Below are 19,595 nucleotides of genomic sequence, written 5' to 3'. Positions count from 1 at the left end.
TCCCTCGAATTTCTCGGTAGTTCTAGCGTGAAAGAAGTCGAAGAAGCTTCCGAACGGAGACGGGGACCGGTCCCGACGATCGTAAATTCCACGGTCGCGATTCCGCTCGCGGAGGCTCGAATGTCGTGACCGGAGCAATTCGTTTGGATAAAAAGTTTCCCGTCGGAACTAAAAGGAGATCGGGAAACCATTAACCGCGGGGTACCAGCCGCAGATTCCCGCCGGCGACAAGTTCGACGAATAACGGGATCGGGCAACATATTTTTTCGCTGCGTGCACGAAACAATCATCGCGAGACGGGCACCATGCGACCCGGGACTTCCTGGTTCTACTAGAATAATTGCTCGGAAGGAAGGAAGGAAAATTTGTCAACTGATAGCACTTGATCGTCCTCCAGACCGTTCTTTCATTCCATGAAAGTTCTTAGGGTATGCTGTCTTACGAGTATTCACGTTAATCGACGGGAGTAAGTTAATTCACCGGCTATATTCTACCTAGTTCAACTCAGAGGTCTCAGCGTAATCTATGGAAGCATCGATCGCGTATCGTTTACCTTCCATACAAGATAAGTCCCTACAAACCTACTCTTATTTACATCTAGATTACGTCTCCGTGGCTTTACTGGCGCGATTGGAAGAGCTCTTAACAGCTGGAGTAGCAATTATTAGAAACATTCATATGTTTTCATAAGAAACGTCGAATTCAAATTGACCTACGAGACTCATTAACACGTTGGACGTGAATATAGCATTCATTTTCATTGTGATGCAAAATTATATGAGAGCAACATTGAAATTTATAAGCCACATTGTCAAGAATTCAATTCTACATCCTTAAGTTCTGCAATTATTATGTCCTTTAACCCTCGGAGTAGGACATTCGCATTTTTTCTACTTTTGCGTCTCATTATAATCTGTACTGTCCGCGAACGTGTTAACTGAGGAAACTAATTGTAAGTTTACAACGCCGAAATAGGCGTCCCGTGTCCGACCCGCGGAACAACCCTCCGGAGATCCGTGGATCGGGCCGGGAGCAAGGAGTTCCGCTCGCTCGCGTGGCCGGACACGCGATCAACACGCGATTAGAATCACGGCAGGAGCATCGTCGACGCCGACGCCGACGCCGACGCTGACACCGACGCCGACGCCGACGCCGGCGCTTCAGTGAAGGCCAGCCGTCCGTCCGCGCCGAACGCAGCCGAGACCCGTTGTCCGTCGACAGGCCCCGAGGAAACTGTATCGCCGCCGACCATCATCCGATTATCATCTCCGCTTTTCTCCAGATACCGTTCACCGACCAACCGTACCCTCGCTGCAACCCAGACCTGCAAACAATGTCACGGGTGAGACTCCTCTTCAGTTACATCGCGACCTGTTCGCTTTTCATTGGCACTAGGTTTACGGAACGCGTCAATTCGCGTTGAATTTGGTAAATATTAAGGCGAAGGTATCGGTGATTGACCTGGTACCGGTAGTTGACTGTTTTTTAGGGAAACGTGAAGAATAAGATTTTCAACGGTAATGATCTCCCTATAAACGCGCGATCAACCATTGGTGCTTTTACCTTGTTTGGTATACGCTCATGGTGATGATCGATGCGATTTCTAATTGTCTTTAAACTTGTAATTTCGAAGATCGAGATGAACAACGTAGCATTTCGGTATGTATTCATACTCGCAATCGTGCAAGTAATTAATTCATAGTTATTTAAAGAAACTTTAATCCATCGTACCTTTCAACTTCTGAACCGATTGAAACGTAGACTCCACACGTGTACAGTAGTAATCTAATAGTTGCTCTTGTTAAAATGTTGTACATTTATCTGCAAACGTTGAGTATTAATAGGTTTCTAGTGGAGTATCGAGGAATCCTTTCTCAATTGGAATATCCTTGGTGTGTTCCGTTAATCTCCACGCAAGTTTTACATTGAATTTTCCTAAGTGAAAGGTAGCTATTCCAAGGAACTTGCAGCGAAGTTTCGATGGAACCAGTTCCGGGGGAAATTGACTTCGAAGTGGCGACTCGATCGCGCCCGGAGGAGCAATCAGTCAGCGGAAGTATCTTCGATCCTCCCGCGAGATCATCGTGTACCGATAAACTCGAGGAACGAGATAATTAGCGCGAGCAGTTAACTAGTTTCGCACCGGCGTGGATTGATTGACTCCTTCCATTAACTCGGTCCCGGTGTGTAACAACGCGTAGGATCGAGAAAACGAACTCGACACTGGTTACGCTCAGGTTTCCGACGATCCACGGATAACGATCTTCGATCTACGCTTCTGTACCAACGGAACACCTCCAAGTCTAATTGCGTTCGTAACAAGAAGTCAGGGCAGTTTCGAACTACGGCCGTTCCGTACGCAGTTCGCACCTCCGCCAAGAGTATCGTCGACTTCCCTCGCGGGGTGTTTCCAGAGCAATTGGGAATCGCGTTTCGCTCTGTGAACAGGGGTTGCAATCTTCCAAAGCTATCTACTCGCAAGGAAACGTAATAACTATTAGACTATCGTAGCTTCTTCAAATTGGTCAAATAACATTTCTTCATAGCTCTAAATCATGGTAAATAGATGAACAATGCTTCTTCTCATCTTTCAAAGTTAGGAGTATCTAAGTAGCTACTCCACCCTGTACAAAGAAAAGAACATTTTAAATAATAAATTCTACGTATTTTATTCGGAGTATTTCCTAAGAATTCAGAATCATTCCTTGTTAGGATAAAGTCTAGCCAAGTACGCTATATAACAAGGAGTTTGAACAACCGGCGAAAGGAAGTGAATGAATTTCATTGATTTTTAAGTAGAAGGGACACCCTTAACGCTCGGAAATCGTGTCCCGAATGGTCGTATGAATAAATGATGCCCAGTTACGATAGTAGCTTGACCGCTGTCCGGTTTCACAGGGCCGTGACGCATGGTTCGAGGGTTGGCGCGCAATGGAATACAGTAATTAGGCCGGGGTTACTTCTGTCACGTGTTACCAGGTCCCACCGTGGCCGGGCCACCACGTGCCGGCTAGATTATCGAGTACCATAGCGCGCGTTTCTTAAAGCCGCACTCCTGCTCGCGGGGCGAGCGTGTTCCCGTTACCGAGTGCAGTTCCAAGTGTAATGAACCTCGGGGCTGCAATTTTACGCGACTTTGAGAACGTCTTAAGCCGGTCTGCAGACTTACAACTTGTTGGGATTAAGTTAAAAGGCTTGCTCGGGCGCACGGGGACGCTTCCTTAGAATCAGCGATAGCATTAGAGCTGCGCTAGAAAGAATATTAAACTCTTCTACTAGTAAAACTACTAGTTTCATATTAAATATTCAGAAAGAGAAGCTACGTCGCGAGAAATTCATAGATTTCTTAGCGTGAATCTTGGGAATCGTGATCTTGGCATTGAACATCTGTCGGACTTCGTTTGACATTATTCGGGTACCGTGAGCAGAGCTCTCTTCAAGTACGCCCATTACGCTTCCGTGCGGTGCGCTTCCTACACGCAATCGGCCGTACATATGTCGCCTTCGTATTCGGTCGATAATGTCATGCTGTTGCACCGCAAAAAGTGTGCGATTTTTTGCGAGACCATTACGTTACGGAAACGCGGGTAATAGTGCAATTTTTCTGGTCTTGTTTCTCTGGGCAATCTATATCTTTCAACGTGATAGCGTCTGACGTACTGATACCTTCCTATCAATCTGTAAATATTTTCAATATTAATTACTAATAAGAATTAGTATTATCAAGTACCTATTTTACTACTTCAATAAATAAAATTGATATTAGCAGCAGTTTGTACCGTCGGTATTAAATAGAATAAGCTTACTTTAATATTTAAATTTTCATTTAAGAACCAACGCGAAGTTTATCTGCCACCTAATACTTTTCCAATGTGACGTATGTATTCGTCGAACATAATTAACCGGTTAATCAGATTACTGCGACTCCACCGAAGTAAACGAGGGATACATTCGTTTCTATTTACTAAATCCGTCACCTTCAGCCGAGGACACGCTGCTCGCGTAATACTCGGCGACTTCGGCGACTCTACTTCGCGCACGAAAGAAAAAAAGAAGGTTCCCTAATCGGGCCGCAGACGACGAATCACGTGCAGAGTCTCCTCGAGCTTCTCCTTCGGGTCTCGCAATCGTTCCTCCTCCGCGTTGCGTGAATCGTATCGCTCGGCGCGTGAACCAGACAAACGATGAACATTGGCCGTGGTAATTTCCCCGGCTCCGTGAGACGTTCACTTTGTCACGTCCAGCTGTCCTTATTAATTAACGAACTCCTGATAGAGAGAAGTGCATGTATTCCCCGCTCAGATAGTTATTAATACCACGCGCCTACTTCCTCGAAGGCATGATAAAAGGAGTGAACGGTGATCTCGTTGCGAAGAGAGAATGATGCAAGCGCCGAATCGTATGCACTAGGTTACTTGGGCTTCCTAAAAGAAACAGAGGAATGTTTTCTATATTATATCTGTTTCACGATATTGTCTATTCAATATTATCTATCTAAAATAGTTTGAAACCTTCGATCAAAGACTCTCACTGGAAAATCAGCGTGGCAATTGGAAGAGTTCTTCGATGAATCCCATCTTCTTTTTATAAAATGGTCTTTGGCCTGGAATCGAGTACTTTTGTACTCTCAGCAGATTTTTTATTGTTTGAAATATATTCCTCCAGATGTAACAATTTACAACAGTTCCGTCAGTGAAACCGTGTAATTCGAGAGGAGACACGATAGAAGCCAGACGATAGGTAATCAGGCGCCTCCGATAAGCGACTCAAAGACCAATTCGCGCACAAAATCTACTATCTACGCGAGCATAGGAGCTGGACATTGACCGTCGTTGATTAATGCGGCGGGTTGCCATTGTTCATTTTTTAGTTCGCCGTGTTATCTCGCATATTTATGATGTAACGATGTCTAGGAACATTTTAGAGGAATCTTAATAGACCTCAGATTGCGGCTTCCAAGTGACTCAGAGTAGATGATCTTGATTCCGCTTCGACAGGCTTCGAGCCTCTTATTATCCAATCGAATCGAGCGTTCAAGAGCGGAAAATAAAGTCGAGGAGCGTTAATCGTTCAGCCTGAAATGAAAGGAAACTCGAGGCTCGTTAGGACGATCCAAGAAACACGAGATCTCGCTCGAGGTGCAAATTGATTTCGAATCGCGGAAGTTCAACGGCGGTTGGGAGACTGTAAATCAATTCGGTATTCGAAACGTTTAATCGGAGCTCGTTCCGGCATGGTCAAGGACGAGCTTAGGCGTCCCTTTGCGGAACTATGTGACCGTGAATTCCGTGTAGCCCGAATTCCCTCACGCTACACCGTTTCGTTGCACTTATCGGCGGTGTTGGCGATCGATATCGCAACCGGTGAAATTCTTCGTCGCAAATTCGCGATCCCGTTCGCATTCGGAAGCTCGTAAAGCTATCACGATTTAGACTCTATCGAGGGTGCAAGCCGCAAAGTGTCCCTTTTGAAAAATTATCTACGGCTTTCGTGCGCCGATAAACGTGCCATTGAACTCTCCGATAAAACTAGCTGCACGGCTAACGAAACTTGGGGATAGTTCTTTCCAAAAGGCAGAGATGGTCTGACACTTACTAACTGAATATTTTTCTTGGATATTTTTAAAGAATTCAACTATAGATTCGGTACGATAAATAATAAGAAAAGTAGTAGTACTTTCCACAAGATCTGTTAAGACAATTTTCTATTGCAACTCTGTTCATCCAATTATACCTTTGAACATTTGAATTCGTACAAAGGCCTGGAGTCTAACGATAAATAATAATAACAAGAGAGGCAACGTTCCGAGCTTTTAAGAGACGCGACACGATCTCGACTTTGTCCGGCGTACGGAGACCAAAAAGAGGAAGCGAGGAGCAAAGAAAATCAACCGAAGTTACACGGCCGCTCCGTGTAAACCAGTGTCCTGTTATCACCGGTCGGGATAACGTGAGAAAAGTGGGAGGAAGCACGAGGGACGAGGTGAAGAAGCCTCAATGACCCGTGGAACGATCGTCTGCAAAAAACTCGTTTAGATAGGCGGGCCGAGCAGTTTAATCTGGTTCGCATGGCGTTTCCTTCGTCCCGCTTTGACACGGTTCAAACTCCAAACGATCGTCCGCAATCACCGATTTGGCAATTTGTCTTTGCCGGATTGTCTGACACGCTGTCGTTAGGAACTTGCGCGGCGTCGAGGGGGCGCCGTTAGAAAATCCTGTCGCGTTCCCAGTGCGCGACAACGTAGTGTGTTCTATAATAAAGATAATTAAATATTAAGTTAACAATAGAACATACTACGATGCAACATTTCTAAAATATATTATACTCAAAAATTGTTTACTTATCACCATACATCTCCTGTCTTCGATAACGCGCTAAAGACAATGGTCTATTGTCTCACAGAAATTTCGTTTTTCCAATATAATACGTTCTACGATTGATCATTTATATTACAGTCTGATTATTCTAATGATGTTTCAGACATTGATAAACCAATCTACAAAGATGTACCGTGTCGGCACGGAACATCCGCAGTCCACTCATAAATCTTTTCCGCCGCGATCGGCCCGGCAAAGTTTACCGAACGTAACGAGCCCCGTTACGCCCGGTGTTTGAATCGTAATTGGAAAGATTGATTTACGGAAAGAAAAGTTCGCTGAGGATTCGATGAATTCCGTCGTCACGGGGTTCCCTGATGCCGGGTAATTACGGCCGGCGCGGTGGAGTTTCCGAACTCGATATCGCGTCGGCCGCGGGACACGTGATCGAAAACCGGCGTGGATTTACGAACGAGCAAACTTTCGGGCGTCGTTCCCAACGGCTAATTGTTATTACTATCGACGCGGAGGATCGGCTGTGCCCGAGAGCTGCGGTTTATCTCGTCGCGATTGTTAGTCCAGCTGCGGGATTCTCAGAGGGTTGCTTAAACCTTGCCTCCGCGCCGTTCCGCCCGTACGTTGAACTCCTGGGGTCATCCCTCGCGGTTCGTTCGTGCTACAGATTGCGGCGATACGGTTTCCAAAAATTCAAGGAAAACGAGATACACTACTGACGAGTACATCAAGCTTATCCCGAAAGACAGGAATCTGTATCATTAGTATTCTTACAATTCATTTTACGCCTGGTTTATTCTATCATATACCAGTATTATCTTCCAGCAATCTTCGCATGATTCTTTAGACTCCAGTTGCTATTTTGTCTTAAAGTTTCGTTTAAAGTTTCCTTGATTTTCAAAGGATCTCTTCCTCTCTTCCCCGGTCCTCAAGTTTTCTAAATTCTCAGCAGTTCTTTAACTCTTCGAGGAACTTCGATAACTCGAATATCCTGAAAACTGAACGTGAACATTAAAAATCAAGCGTACAGTGAAATCGTTAGATTAGATTGGTAAATATTAATGGTACCAATGAGTCTGCTTACGGTCCCGAGCCGAGAGTACCGGGCTGCATGGGAAAGTACGATGAAAAGATGGTTTCAGAGCGAAAGCGCAGGGTCGGAAAGGGTTGAAGTCGTGCGCACGAAGTCGTAGAAAAGTTAGGACAGTGTATTCGAAGGGTGATATCCTCGCGGGAACTCGGGCTCGCCATATACATATCGATTGGTGCCATTCGGTGCCTGGCAGTGGGTCGTGCTTCTTCTACTTCCATTCGCGCAGACACCGGATACGACAAACCTCCGCCAGCCGAAAGAGGAACATCGAGGGAAGAGGGCTATGCTCGTTTCGTTCCGACGGTGGATCGTTCCCGCGGACAATTAGGATAACCGCGTCCCCTAACGCCGCTGCCATGAACGCTTCTTCACTCTTGTTTGCCTTAGCTACCCGGAGAACGATCCTTCAAGATCGTTAACGCGTTCCCGCGGACAGTCAAGTTTACCGACTCGGTTTACACTTGACATTTGAACCGAGGAAGCAGAAACAAGAAGGATACCGATAATTAACCCTTTGTCTTAGGGTTTCTTTAGCCGCGCTCCTTAGAGTTACATTACTTTATGTAGCTTTATCTTTGTTTGATTACTTTAAAATGATTTTACCTGATATTTCGTTTTCCCAGGCCTTTTCAGTGGAAAATGCTGAAATCGATCGATCCGCGCTAATTTTCGAGAATAGTTTAATGGCACTGTTCCCCAGGTGATTCGTACAGACTCGTTTGGTACAATCATTTCGATGATAATAGTGCCGTGTACCAGTGTCGTACCATTTGTACAATGCCCTCGTGTCCAACCGCAATACACTTTTGCCATTAAATCTATCGTTCCACGTTTAGAACGTATGGCGAACACATATGGCCCCATAGCAATCAAATCGTACGATTCGCCCGTCGATTCTACGGAGAAATGTTGCTTTGATTTAAGAAACATGCTAGATCGTTATGAAGAATCCCGACTTGCTCGTTTCTGCTTCAAGTCAACTGACTGCATAGAAGTTTTGACGAATGTTTACTTGGCAGTCAGTGTTAGAACCGATAGGAGCTAAAGATCCGAGGAAAGGATAAGGAGCAGAAGCGAGTTCCGAATTAATTGGACGCAACGAGCTGGAAGTTTCGCGATCCGATAACGATAGTCTTCCAATAACTTCGGTGCTCTCGCCAACGCAGATTATGCTGACCTAGCGGAACAATAACCGGTTCGAAGCGCGTATGTGCCGCAATTAACGTCTGCTTGTTCATTATCGCCTTGTTCTTTTCCTTGCTATTTTCCATTCGCTTATCAATTGAAATGATAATTCCGTGCAATAGAAATGCTGACACCAATGTGACGCACGAAGACGGTCGGCTTCTTCGTGTTGCGTCGATTGCCCCGGTGGTCACCGGTGACCGGCGCTTCCAAATAGCTAGAAAACATGGAAAATATGAAAAATGATTGATGTGGAATAGAGATGCGTTTAAATTGAATAAATAACGCTGGGAGAGATTGAAAATGATTGCGAAAAAATGTGTTGCAGCCATTATCCAAAGGTATTCCACAGCTATCAACGAGAGGACAGATGGAAAGGCGGCGGCCACCGTTTCTTAGAGGGCCTAACAAGACGAAAGAGGTATCTGCAGACCTTAAATCGTTGTTTAAATAAGTTTTAATTAGTCGTTGTCAGTCATTTTGTCCCGTTTCTTTGGAAATCCTTGTAACGATCTCAATCATTATAACTATGTCAATCTTTAAACATATTATAAATAAAAAAAATAATCTTTTCTATCAATTTTGTGGATTGATACTTATTAAATTTATAATTGCTTTGTAATTAATTTTGTGCTCAGTCATAAATCTCTTAATTGTCATAAAATTGTGCAACTTTGTTGTGCTATTAATCAAAGTTTGGTTTCTGCTATCCAAACTGTAATTGCATGTGTTTGAAAATCGTCGTGCATCATGGATGCACTATATATGCGGACGCGTAACTACTCACGCTACGTGAAACCGCATGTTGCATGTGTGTGTGTTCGTATACAGCCCTCCACGCACCCTGCCAACCGACAGTAAACAATAAACAGAAACATAACCTCGATGATTAATACAGAAGTTTTTATTCGAGGGAAGTTTTAATGGATACGTTACTATGACGTGTTTGAAGCTAATGAATTAATGAATATGTAATATAGATACAGTAATGAAATAAATAATATTATAATTTATATTAAGGGACTGATATTTTGCTTCCCTTTGATTTTAATCGTGCAAGTCAAATAATGTAATATAAATAGGTTTTTATAAGGTATTTATTTTTAACTATTGTAATACTTTGTTTCTTTTATATCTTACGTGGTTTGATAATTTTGACGGTTTTCCATAATTAAGATTATATCCATTTAAGACGGACAAAACCCCAAGTAGTAAAATGGATTCATCAAGGAGTGTTACCAGTGGTACGGGAGATAGAAAGGACGATGAAGACTTGTCGCCAGATGCTTTAGTCAGGCAAAATTTTGAACTGCGTCATCGTCTTGAAGAGGAAGCCGCTAATTATAAAAGGAGATTAGACACGTATAGGCAAGCACAGCAACATCAGGCAGCTCTTGTTTCCCGTTTACAAGCCAAAGTAACTTGCACATCCGTATAAGAGTTATATCACTAAATACTTTTATTACATAGAAAGTTAACAGTTTATATTTGCAGGTTTTACAATATAAACAAAGATGTTCAGAACTTGAAAATCAGGTCGCAGAAACCAGTGCATTTGATTCGAATAAACTCTCTTCTTCTATACCAGTGGTAACTACTCCATTAGATGCAGCACATCAAACATTAAGGGATATGCGTGAAGAACAGATTCATGATTTAGATACTGCCTTAAAAAAACTCGCAGACGAACGGAAAAAGTAATATTTCATTGCTGAAAACACAAGGAATAGGTGCAGTACATTACTCCTCTTTTAGGTGTGAAACATTGTTACAAATTAACACAACATTAAAGGACCAATTGGAAGAATCGCATCAAACGAACGAGGCGCTCACCAATGATCTACAGAAGTTAAGCAATGACTGGGACATACTGAGAGAAGAACTAGCTATCAAAGAAGACGAATGGAGAGAAGAGGAGCAAGCATTTAATGAATATTACACTTCAGAGCACAATAGATTGTTAAACCTTTGGCGCGACGTTGTTTCCGTAAAACGATTATTTGCAGAGATAAAATCTAGTACAGAAAGGGACTTGTTAAAAATGAGGAACAATATTAATTGTACTTTCAATGATGTCTCATCAGCGTGTACTAACATAGGATTTGCTATGAAGATGCAGGCTGCTGTAAACCCAATGGTAAACTTATTCCATGGTGTCTATTACCTGTTTTCAGTTACGAATATTAGTTTTATTTATTTCCGTTATATTGCAGATATCCCAACAAGTTCAACACGCACAGGAACAGGAAACGACCGACTTGAAAATGGAATTAAACACGCTTAAACAACAGTACGATGTAGCTCAAAACGAGATTCGTGTAAAGGAAGACAAAATCAATCAGCTCATTCGTGACATTCACACTTTGGTAGATCATGGAGCCAGAATGTTATTTACAAAAGTCACAAAATTGTGTTTCATAATGGTAGACACTTTATTCCCCTTATTCAGGAGGAAAGGTGTGGAGAGGCAGAGGCGGAAGTGCATCGGAACGTCCGTGTACACGAAGAAGTTGAAATTTTACAATCAGCATTGAGAGACATAGCGCACGCTGTAATTCAAGATGCAGAAACACGCGAGATTGAAAGTACTCAGGCGCCGCCGCATCTCCATCTAACTCCTAGCGTTTCCATCCCCCAGAAATCACCGAAAAGAGGTACAAGAAGCACCACCACCCCAGCCTTTGCTGAAAGTACAATCAGTGCTGTACAAGCAGCTCTGCATAAATATCAGTTGACTATACACGAGCTTCAGGTGTGAAGATTTTATATTGTATGCTTTGGTAAATTGTAAGAGCACAATATTCATCCTACAAAGATGTTCAAATATTTTATGATAACTTGAATGCTTGCCTGCGATAGGTGAAATTACAAACTAACAAGGAACAGCTGTTGACCACTCGAAAGCAATGCGAGAATGCCGAAGAAAATATCAAAACTCTGGAGAAACGGGTGGAAGAGTTGATCTCTGAATTAGACACGGCACGATCGCAATGCTCGCAACTTAACCAAGAGAAAGATATGCTACAAAAAGGTCTCGATACCGTAAGGGTAGAAAAGAATGCGCTTGATAAAAGTAGAGTTGAAATTAATAGTATGGTACGACATTTTTTATCACGCAAAAGTATGCACACGCTTTGTTGATGATCGGATGGATAAAGAACATGTTTTTCAGATGGAGAATCTGAACAACGATTACGAGAAATTGCAGAAAACTAACAATAAATTACAAAAACTCTGTGATAATCTTGAGGACGAGAAACTATATCTGCAAAGCGAATTGAGTAGAGTTACCAAAGAAGCGGAATTACGGTGTGTTAAGTACTAACCGTATTTTATACTTCCACTAATTAACACAACTTTCCATTGTGTCGTTAGGGAGATAAACCTTCGTTCGGAGGAGGACAGATGCAGCAAAATGAGGGAGGAATTGTTGACTTTACGAGAAGAGTTAAATAAAACGTATCTTGCCAAAGACATGTTGGAGCAACAGAAACTAGAAACAGACGGTCTAATTTCTCAAATTGAAAAGAGTAAAGGTAATCTCTGTTGTAACTTGTTATTTACGATTTACTACTTCCTTTAATTTAATTATAGGGGATTTGGAACTGGAGTTAGAACGCGTAATGTTGGAGAAGTCGGACGTACAAGAGGTCTTAATGAAGTTGGAATCGCTTTGTAGCAATCACGAGCAAGAAAAACAGAGATTACAGGAAGAACTGAAGAAGGTATTGTTTCTTAGAAAAGTGTAGCATATTGTTCGCTGAAAGGTAGCTATTGACTTCAGGTGACGGAGGAAAAGAATAAGCTGACAAGTCAATGCGCGGATCAACAAAGTGATTTAGGCTCCCTGAGGAAGGAACTGCTTCAGGCCGAGCAAATTAGACTGGACTTGGAATCAGAAAAAGTCACGTTGAACGAGAAAGTGAAGTTTTTAGAAATCGAGAAGGAGAAAACTGAAATAGAATTGGCACAGGTCACACGCGAACGTGGAGATCTGAGCAATCAGTTGTCGGTTTTAGCGCGGAAGAAGGAGACGTTGAACGAGGAATTGATGAGACTCAGGCAGAGATTGGAACAGGCAAATGAGATGAATGGGAGGATCAACCGGAATTTGGAAGATTTAATTAAAGACAACGAAGAGAAACAGGTAGCTTACAATTAATTCGTGCGTTAAATATTATATAAATGTAAATTGATTTATATATTGGGACAGGTGCTTCTGGAAACCAATGAGAAAGAAGTTCAACGTTTGCAAGAACAGCTTGCATCGATGCGCAGCGAAAAGGAAACGCTGGAAGGTGTCCTGTTCGACACGCAAACCAATCTAGAAAATATGCACGTGAAGAAGACTCAGTTGGAAAAGGAACAGAAAGAGCTGTTGGTCAACAAGGAGAACTTAAAGGGCCAAGTCGAGAGGCTGATGAAGGATTTAGACAACAGCGAGAAACGAGCACAAGAGATGAGGCAAAGTTTGACGCAGCAAAGCGGCGATCAAGAGGCTGAATTCCACCACATTATTTCTAACTTGAAAAAGCATAGCGAGGATAACATTAAAAAGCTGAGCGAAGAAAAAGTAATAAATTTATATACGCATAATTGATAAAGCTGAAACTTATTGGACTTTTTTCACAGGAACAAGTGAAAATAAGCTTAGAGAAGCGACTTCAACAATCTCTGTCGCAACTTACTGGAGAGAAGGATAACGAGATTAATCAGTTGCAGCAAAGAATAGACGAGCTCCAGCAACAAATAGAAAATTTGTGTCAGCAGCACGAAGAGGTTCTTCTCAGAGCAGAAAATGACAAGCAGCAAGCTCTTCTGATGGGTAAGAAATACACTCACAGAATGTGAAATGTTGATTAGATTTAATTCTAGTTTATTGATTCCATGCAATGTAACTTCGCAGCTCACCACGATCAACAGGCATTAATGGAGAAACTCGAAGGCGTTTTACGAGAAATGGAAGAAGAAAAGAACAACGTGGAGAGGATAAAAAGGGAGGCAGCTGCGCGTGCCGAGCAAGAACGTAACAATACCAAGCAATGGCGTGACGAATTGAGTCGTCTCAAGACAAAATTGGACGAGAATAAATTGAGATCCGACGAAGAGAAAATAAAGCTCGATTTGAAGATCGAGGAACTCTGGAAGGAACGCGAGTCAGCGCAACGGGAATCGGAGGAGCTGCAAGTTCAGTTGCATATGACGGAAGACAGGGTCGATAGTTTACAAAATCAGCTGCACGAGACAGTCAGAAAACTTAAAGATGGTCGTTTCTATTAATATCCTTTACTCCTAATCTAGTTATTATTGCTACAACGATGATTACCTGCTTACAGCTGAAACTCTTAACGAAACCTTGCGCAAGGAATTGGTGGATGTCAGAAGACAATTAGCTGACTCCACGTACGAGAAGGAAAAGTACCACAACAGCAACAAAGAATTACGGGAACACGTGAAACGTATTGAAAGCGAGAAGAGAGAACAAAGCAGGACATTGGAAGAATCGTACCAAAAGATTGCAGGTATGATATGATGTAGCAATAAACGTAGACAAATGATACGACAGTTAAACGGTTTGTTCATGAATGTATCGCGTGTAATGATTGTAAAGCTCTGGAGGACATGAAAGTAACTATAGACGCGGAAAGATCGCGTCTTCAAGCGCAACTTCGGGACATGGAGAGAGAGGCTTCGCAACTACAAAAGCAGTTACGGTTTACGCAGGACGAATTGCAGAAGTGTCACGAAAACAACGAACAAGCGCAAAACGATGAAAAGGAATTGCAAGCACGATTAGCGAATGAGACAGAGGAAAGGGAGCGTTTACAATTGCAACTGCATCAAGTGAAGAAACAGGTAATACAAGAGGTATTCTAAAACAATGAAGGTACATATTCCTATACGCTTGTTGTCCTATTTCGGTCAGTTGGTAGATGTGGATAATAGTTTGGAAGCGACAAGGCAAGAGCTTGGAAGACTACGTTCACGTTCCGACGAGGACGACGAAAGGTGGAGGACGAGGGAGCAGGAATTGTTAGTTCGACTGGAGGACTGTAGATGCAAGGAAAGAAAGCTCGAAGATCAGAAGCACAACTTGGAAGTATGCTTGGCTGATGCTTCTCAACAGATTCAAGAACTGAAGGTAAAATAACAATGGATAATTGAAGTTTTAAAGAACAAATTGTCTGACTGGGAGCAATGCTTTTCTTATATACGTTGTTCAGGCGCGTCTTGGAGGATCCGAGGGACGAGTCAGAGCCCTGGATGCTCAGCTGTCGCAACTGGAAATGGCGAAGAAGGAAACTGAACAAAAATTGAGCAGCGTTGGTTCTACATTACGGCGTATCATTGGTATTCAAATGGATGGAAGTGTCAATATGCCTTTTAAACTGATGAGTCCTTCGAGGAGATGGAGTCCAGCCAGAGGTAAGCAGTCGCTAAACTGATGTAGAAGATCAGCTAGTAATGTGGCTTTGATGCGATTCAGTTCAAGAACACGCTGACTCCAGCAGAGATATAATACTCGACGTTGATCCTGAAGCAGTTAGGAAGGGTGTGCGTTCTTTCATGCAACAAGTGGCGCAGATTGAACGCGAAAGGGTAACTGCTGTTTCCCTTAGTAAACGTCTACGTATGGCTTCAATTAATTTTACACTTAAATGAATTCCAGGACGATTATAAAACCGAATTGTGCAACCTGAAGAAACAGTTGACGGAAACCCAAGAAATTCAACACAAATCAGACTCTCAAATAAACACGTTATTGGCTAATATCAGAATTCTGCAGGATGAAAAGAACTCGTTGGAAGTGAAACTTTCTCAAAGACAAGGCAGTTATGACATGCAGGTATATTTTGCGTGTAGTATTTTAACATTGATCTTTAAGTTACTAATAAATGTTTTTTAGCTGAACGCATTGCAACAAAAAACGGACGAATGCGAGCAGTTACGTGAGAAGGTTGGAAACCTTGAATTAATGATCAGCACTAGTGCTGAAGAAAAAGTACAATGTGAAGTAAGAATATATTTCTCCTTAAAAAAAAATGAGTTACGTTTTTTGCATTATAACGATTTATAGGATAAGTTGGAAAAGATGAAACAAGCTCTGAGTCGGGTAGAAAACGAGAAGCGCAATTTACAAGAGGAACTGAACAGAAGCGAGTCTCGGGCTACCAAGCTAGAATTACAAAGGATGTCGTTGGACGGTGACCTTCAAAGACTGCAAATGATGTTCCAAGAGAAGGAAACAAATATTCATGTACGCCGTGTATCTGTACCTTTAAAAGTCGTTCAGTAAATGTAAACGCTGTTAATTTCTTTTAATCACTTGCACACAGAAATTGCAAGAAAGGAACGAGACCCAGGGTCGCGCCATGGCCAGTTTAGAGGAACGTTGTGCTTCCTTAAAATCAACAATAGAACAGCTGAATTTGACGTTGGAAAAGTCATCCAACACAGAAAGTGAATTGAAGAGTGAAATTAATACCCTGCAACGTAACGTTTTGGAATTGACCACTTCGATACAGACGTCTAATGAGAAGACCAAACAAGTAACTAAAATTTTGATTAGTTGCCTCTAAGAATAATTTTTTTAAAATTACCGTAACGCCAACATGTTTGTTTCAGCTGCAGAAGCAACTGACGAACACTGAAAACGAACGGAGAGTTTTGACAGAGCGCATAGAATCGTTGCAGCAATCCTTGAGCGACTTGAAGCGTACGAATCAGACGTTAACGGATCAGATAAACCGCTTACAGAATGAACTGGCAAATAACGAAGTCCAACGCTGCACTTTGGAGTCGCAGTTGAGGATAGCCAGTTTCCCACAAGAGGAGACTACAAATAAGGACGAGGAGCTGCTGCGTCAATTGCAGGCTGCACAGAGGGAGAGAAGCGAAATGAGAGGAAAAGTGGATGCACTCAGCGATAAGGTAAATATGCATTTAGTTTATCAAATAAGATCAACGAATGAAACGAGTACTTCTATTATGTTTCAGGTGAAGATGTTAGAAGGCGATAAACGTAATTTGGAACGTCAGATGTCGTTGATTAAGTCGACCAGCGTTCGCAGTAAGAGCTATGAACGTCCAGAGAAAGCGCACACAGAACTATTGGGCACCAGTTTCGATGTAGACCACTATGAGCAGGAGAATAGGGAATTAAGATTGAAAGTCCGCAGATTGGAAACTCAGCTGGCGGAAAAAGAAGCGGAACTCATAAGAATGAAATCGAGCTACGTTCACAGCCATTCAATGTATGATTTCAGCCGAGATAGAACGGGAGAAATTGAGAGACTTAGAGCTGCACAGCTACAAGCAGAGAAACTGTTGGAAGCAAGAGAACAGAGTCATCGTCAGCAAGTTTTGCGTCTGGAAAATCAGGTACTAATTATTACTTCTATTTCTTTGTAATCTATATCAGTAACAACTCTTACCGATTCCCTGTTAACAATAGATTCAGTTACTACGGGAACAATTGAATCAAGAAATAAAACGCAGACAGTTGTACGTGTTGCGAAGTTCAAGAGCTGGCAGGGAAATGCAGCAACTGAGACAAGCGTTGGGCGACTCGTTGAGAACAGTGGCCCAAGATCCATCGCTGGACGCAGTATTATTAGAACACGAAGCTCGTAAACTGGATTCGACTTTGACAAGTACCACCAGTTTACCACCGTCGTTAGCTTTACCTCCGTCATCAGCGTACGACAGATCTTCCACGCCCGCACAGCTCAAATAGATCATCATTCCGTTTGAAATCGAACTAAATACGAGAACTGCCAATGTTTAATCGTATTCGCCAGAAGAATAGCGTACAAACGATTCTTCCATACGTGGGAACATGGGTCTAACGTAATTCGTTCCAGTCCCAAGTGTACTTAAACATTCATTGCCATACTGAATCCGAGGATCAGTGATCTCTTTTTCTCACTGTAAGCCATGGGTTCGTTCATCTCTCTGATTTTATTCGGAAACTGGAACGTATCATGACTTTTTGATAATAATCCACTGTACCGAGGTCTCTCTGTGCCTCTTTTTTATACGAATTTGGAAGCATCCGACTAGAGAAATTTGTTCAGCCCTCCTGACGGTATAGAATGATCTCGTTAGTAAGAGAGTTCTTCCTTTTTTAAAGAACTTTTTCTATACCCCGTACCATTTTTTAATGTCGTCTAAAACCTAAGACACGGAATCGTACTTAATCTCAATCCGTCCATACGTATGTGCTAACGTTTATCATTTGTCACGGTATTTCCGTATAAGTTAGCGTTAAATTATTTTAGCGTTAATGGCTATTGATTTTGGAATATATATTCGGATTGCCAAGCGTGCGCTTATGATCCGTATAATGGAAAGCACTTTCAGAGTAAGTTGTACTGGTAAGAATAATGCTATCTTTAGTCTCGTCCCGAGACCAAAGAGAATCACCAAACAAAAGCATTGTAGAGATATGCTTCTGATAGATGAGTAACTGAAGTCTGCCGTAGCCATAGGAAGTAGGACCATGGTATCGTAGAAAGGAAATATCAAAAGGACAACGTGCGCAGGCACGGAATCGTCGACGAATCGGATTGTGTCTATTCTTTACTGTTAAGAATATAGACATCTAATCCAGCCGAAATATTTAGCTGGCTTAACCAAGCTGTCCTGTTTGCGGATCATGGAAAAATTCAATTGTCCGAAGACCATTTTTTACTTTTCTCGGTAATAAACGTTTGCACAATAATAGAACATTCTATTGTGTTCGTGTTTTTATACTTTTAAAACTCGATTATCATAATATTCTTTTCTAACAGCGCAGTCAAAATTGTTACATGTAATTTAAGTATTTTTATTTTTCTGTGCTTCATCCTTTTTTTGTACTCATATTTAAAATGGTCATTATCGAAATGCGTCATCGCCGAAAACGATACGGTTACAATAAAAATTCGTCTACTTAAATCGACGAAAAAATATCAAGGTAAAGAGCTTTTATAATTCTAGTCATAAAGAAACTAATGTTATTACATTTCTCATTATACGAGTATATTATATGTTAATTAATGTTCACTTTTGTAGATCTATGTATACATAATAAATAATAAATAATGTACTGCAAATTTAGTGTTTGTGTTTAAAAAAAAAAGTGAATTAAGATAGAGGATTTAACTTACATATTGTGACTCAAATTAACTTGCTGCTAGGCGGACGAGTAATCGGGATCTCTGTCGATTTAGGCTGCATCCTGATAAAAAGAAAAATGTATTAAAACCTGCTTTTAAATGTATAGTAACTGTATTCTCGTTTTTCTAAATGAAATAAAATATAAGAACTGTGCGAGAATACGGACCTTATTTTCCTGAGAAATTTTTAGTCGAAACTTGTTTGAAACCACTTCACGAACACTCTGAAAGAAAATAAAGAAAGATAAAAGTATATATACGACATAATTTTTCTTTAACAACTCTTATTTTAATGGCAAATGACCTTTTATTAATCTTCTAAAATAGAATTGCAGATTTATTTGAACAGATCGTTGACCGTTATGGCGTCAATCACGCGCCTTTTTTGTCAAATTTAAATGAGATATACAACAGAAATATAATGTAATAAAACATATCGATAAGTAGTATAGAAAAGTATTCTTGTTCTTAAATATATAATATTATTATATTAATTCAAAATCTTTATTGCAAGTACACTAATTTATGACTTAAATGTTCGTTTTACTAGGCGATTAGAATTTAGGCCTACATATGTTTGAATCGTTGACAAAAAAATCAAGAATTAGCTCTCAAACTGTTTAAAATATCGATTAATCAATCTATTAGTAAAAAAATATACGCTTAATTAGAATATATTACAAAATGTAGTAATAGATTTGAAAAGATAGGAATTCAAACAAGTTAATTACCTACAAAGTTTCGCACGCAATTATATCGTGATTGACACCATAAAACTGTGTGACATAGATGGGAATGCTATTTTTAATGTCTCTTAACCAAAAC

General features: G+C 41.4%; 1 protein-coding gene and 1 long non-coding RNA gene across 5 annotated transcripts; one reads left to right on the top strand and one right to left on the bottom strand.

Annotated features, from left to right (window-relative positions):
* The first annotated feature begins 1,194 nt into the window (after positions 1-1,194).
* Root (ciliary rootlet coiled-coil, rootletin) lies at positions 1,195-18,759 on the top strand. Of its 3 annotated transcripts, XM_031971129.2 has the most exons (27): positions 1,195-1,342; positions 8,939-9,031; positions 9,803-10,027; positions 10,105-10,307; positions 10,366-10,747; positions 10,824-10,976; positions 11,060-11,362; positions 11,470-11,706; positions 11,783-11,919; positions 11,986-12,146; positions 12,205-12,335; positions 12,395-12,757; positions 12,824-13,183; positions 13,243-13,435; positions 13,517-13,876; positions 13,947-14,132; positions 14,222-14,466; positions 14,537-14,752; positions 14,835-15,036; positions 15,098-15,210; positions 15,281-15,457; positions 15,518-15,625; positions 15,689-15,868; positions 15,948-16,160; positions 16,237-16,542; positions 16,609-16,992; positions 17,066-18,759. In XM_031971129.2, exons 1-27 carry the CDS (start codon positions 1,334-1,336, stop codon positions 17,345-17,347), a joined length of 5,922 nt encoding a protein of 1,973 aa, XP_031826989.2. In that variant the 5' UTR covers positions 1,195-1,333; the 3' UTR covers positions 17,348-18,759. The 3 variants fall into 3 exon arrangements, with proteins under 3 accessions (XP_031826989.2, XP_031826991.2, XP_031826992.2); XM_031971131.2 differs by lacking the exons at positions 1,195-1,342; positions 8,939-9,031 and adding an exon at positions 9,058-9,703; XM_031971132.2 differs by lacking the exons at positions 1,195-1,342; positions 8,939-9,031 and adding an exon at positions 9,058-9,703 and having other exon boundaries at positions 9,787-10,027.
* On the bottom strand, positions 8,527-19,551 carry LOC116424567 (uncharacterized). Of its 2 annotated transcripts, XR_004234496.1 has the most exons (5): positions 19,502-19,551; positions 19,075-19,150; positions 18,938-18,994; positions 18,762-18,832; positions 8,527-8,827 (listed from the first exon to the last, which is right to left on the bottom strand). It is a non-coding gene; the product is annotated as an uncharacterized LOC116424567 (long non-coding RNA). The 2 variants fall into 2 exon arrangements; XR_004234497.2 differs by lacking the exon at positions 19,075-19,150 and having other exon boundaries at positions 19,502-19,538.
* Positions 19,552-19,595: the final 44 nt, after the last annotated feature.

This window comes from Nomia melanderi, chromosome 5 (assembly GCF_051020985.1).
Source record: "Nomia melanderi isolate GNS246 chromosome 5, iyNomMela1, whole genome shotgun sequence".
Lineage (NCBI taxonomy): Eukaryota > Metazoa > Arthropoda > Insecta > Hymenoptera > Halictidae > Nomia > Nomia melanderi.
The sequence above is the reverse complement of the archived record's forward strand: the minus strand, read 5'-3'. Positions and strand labels throughout refer to the sequence as shown.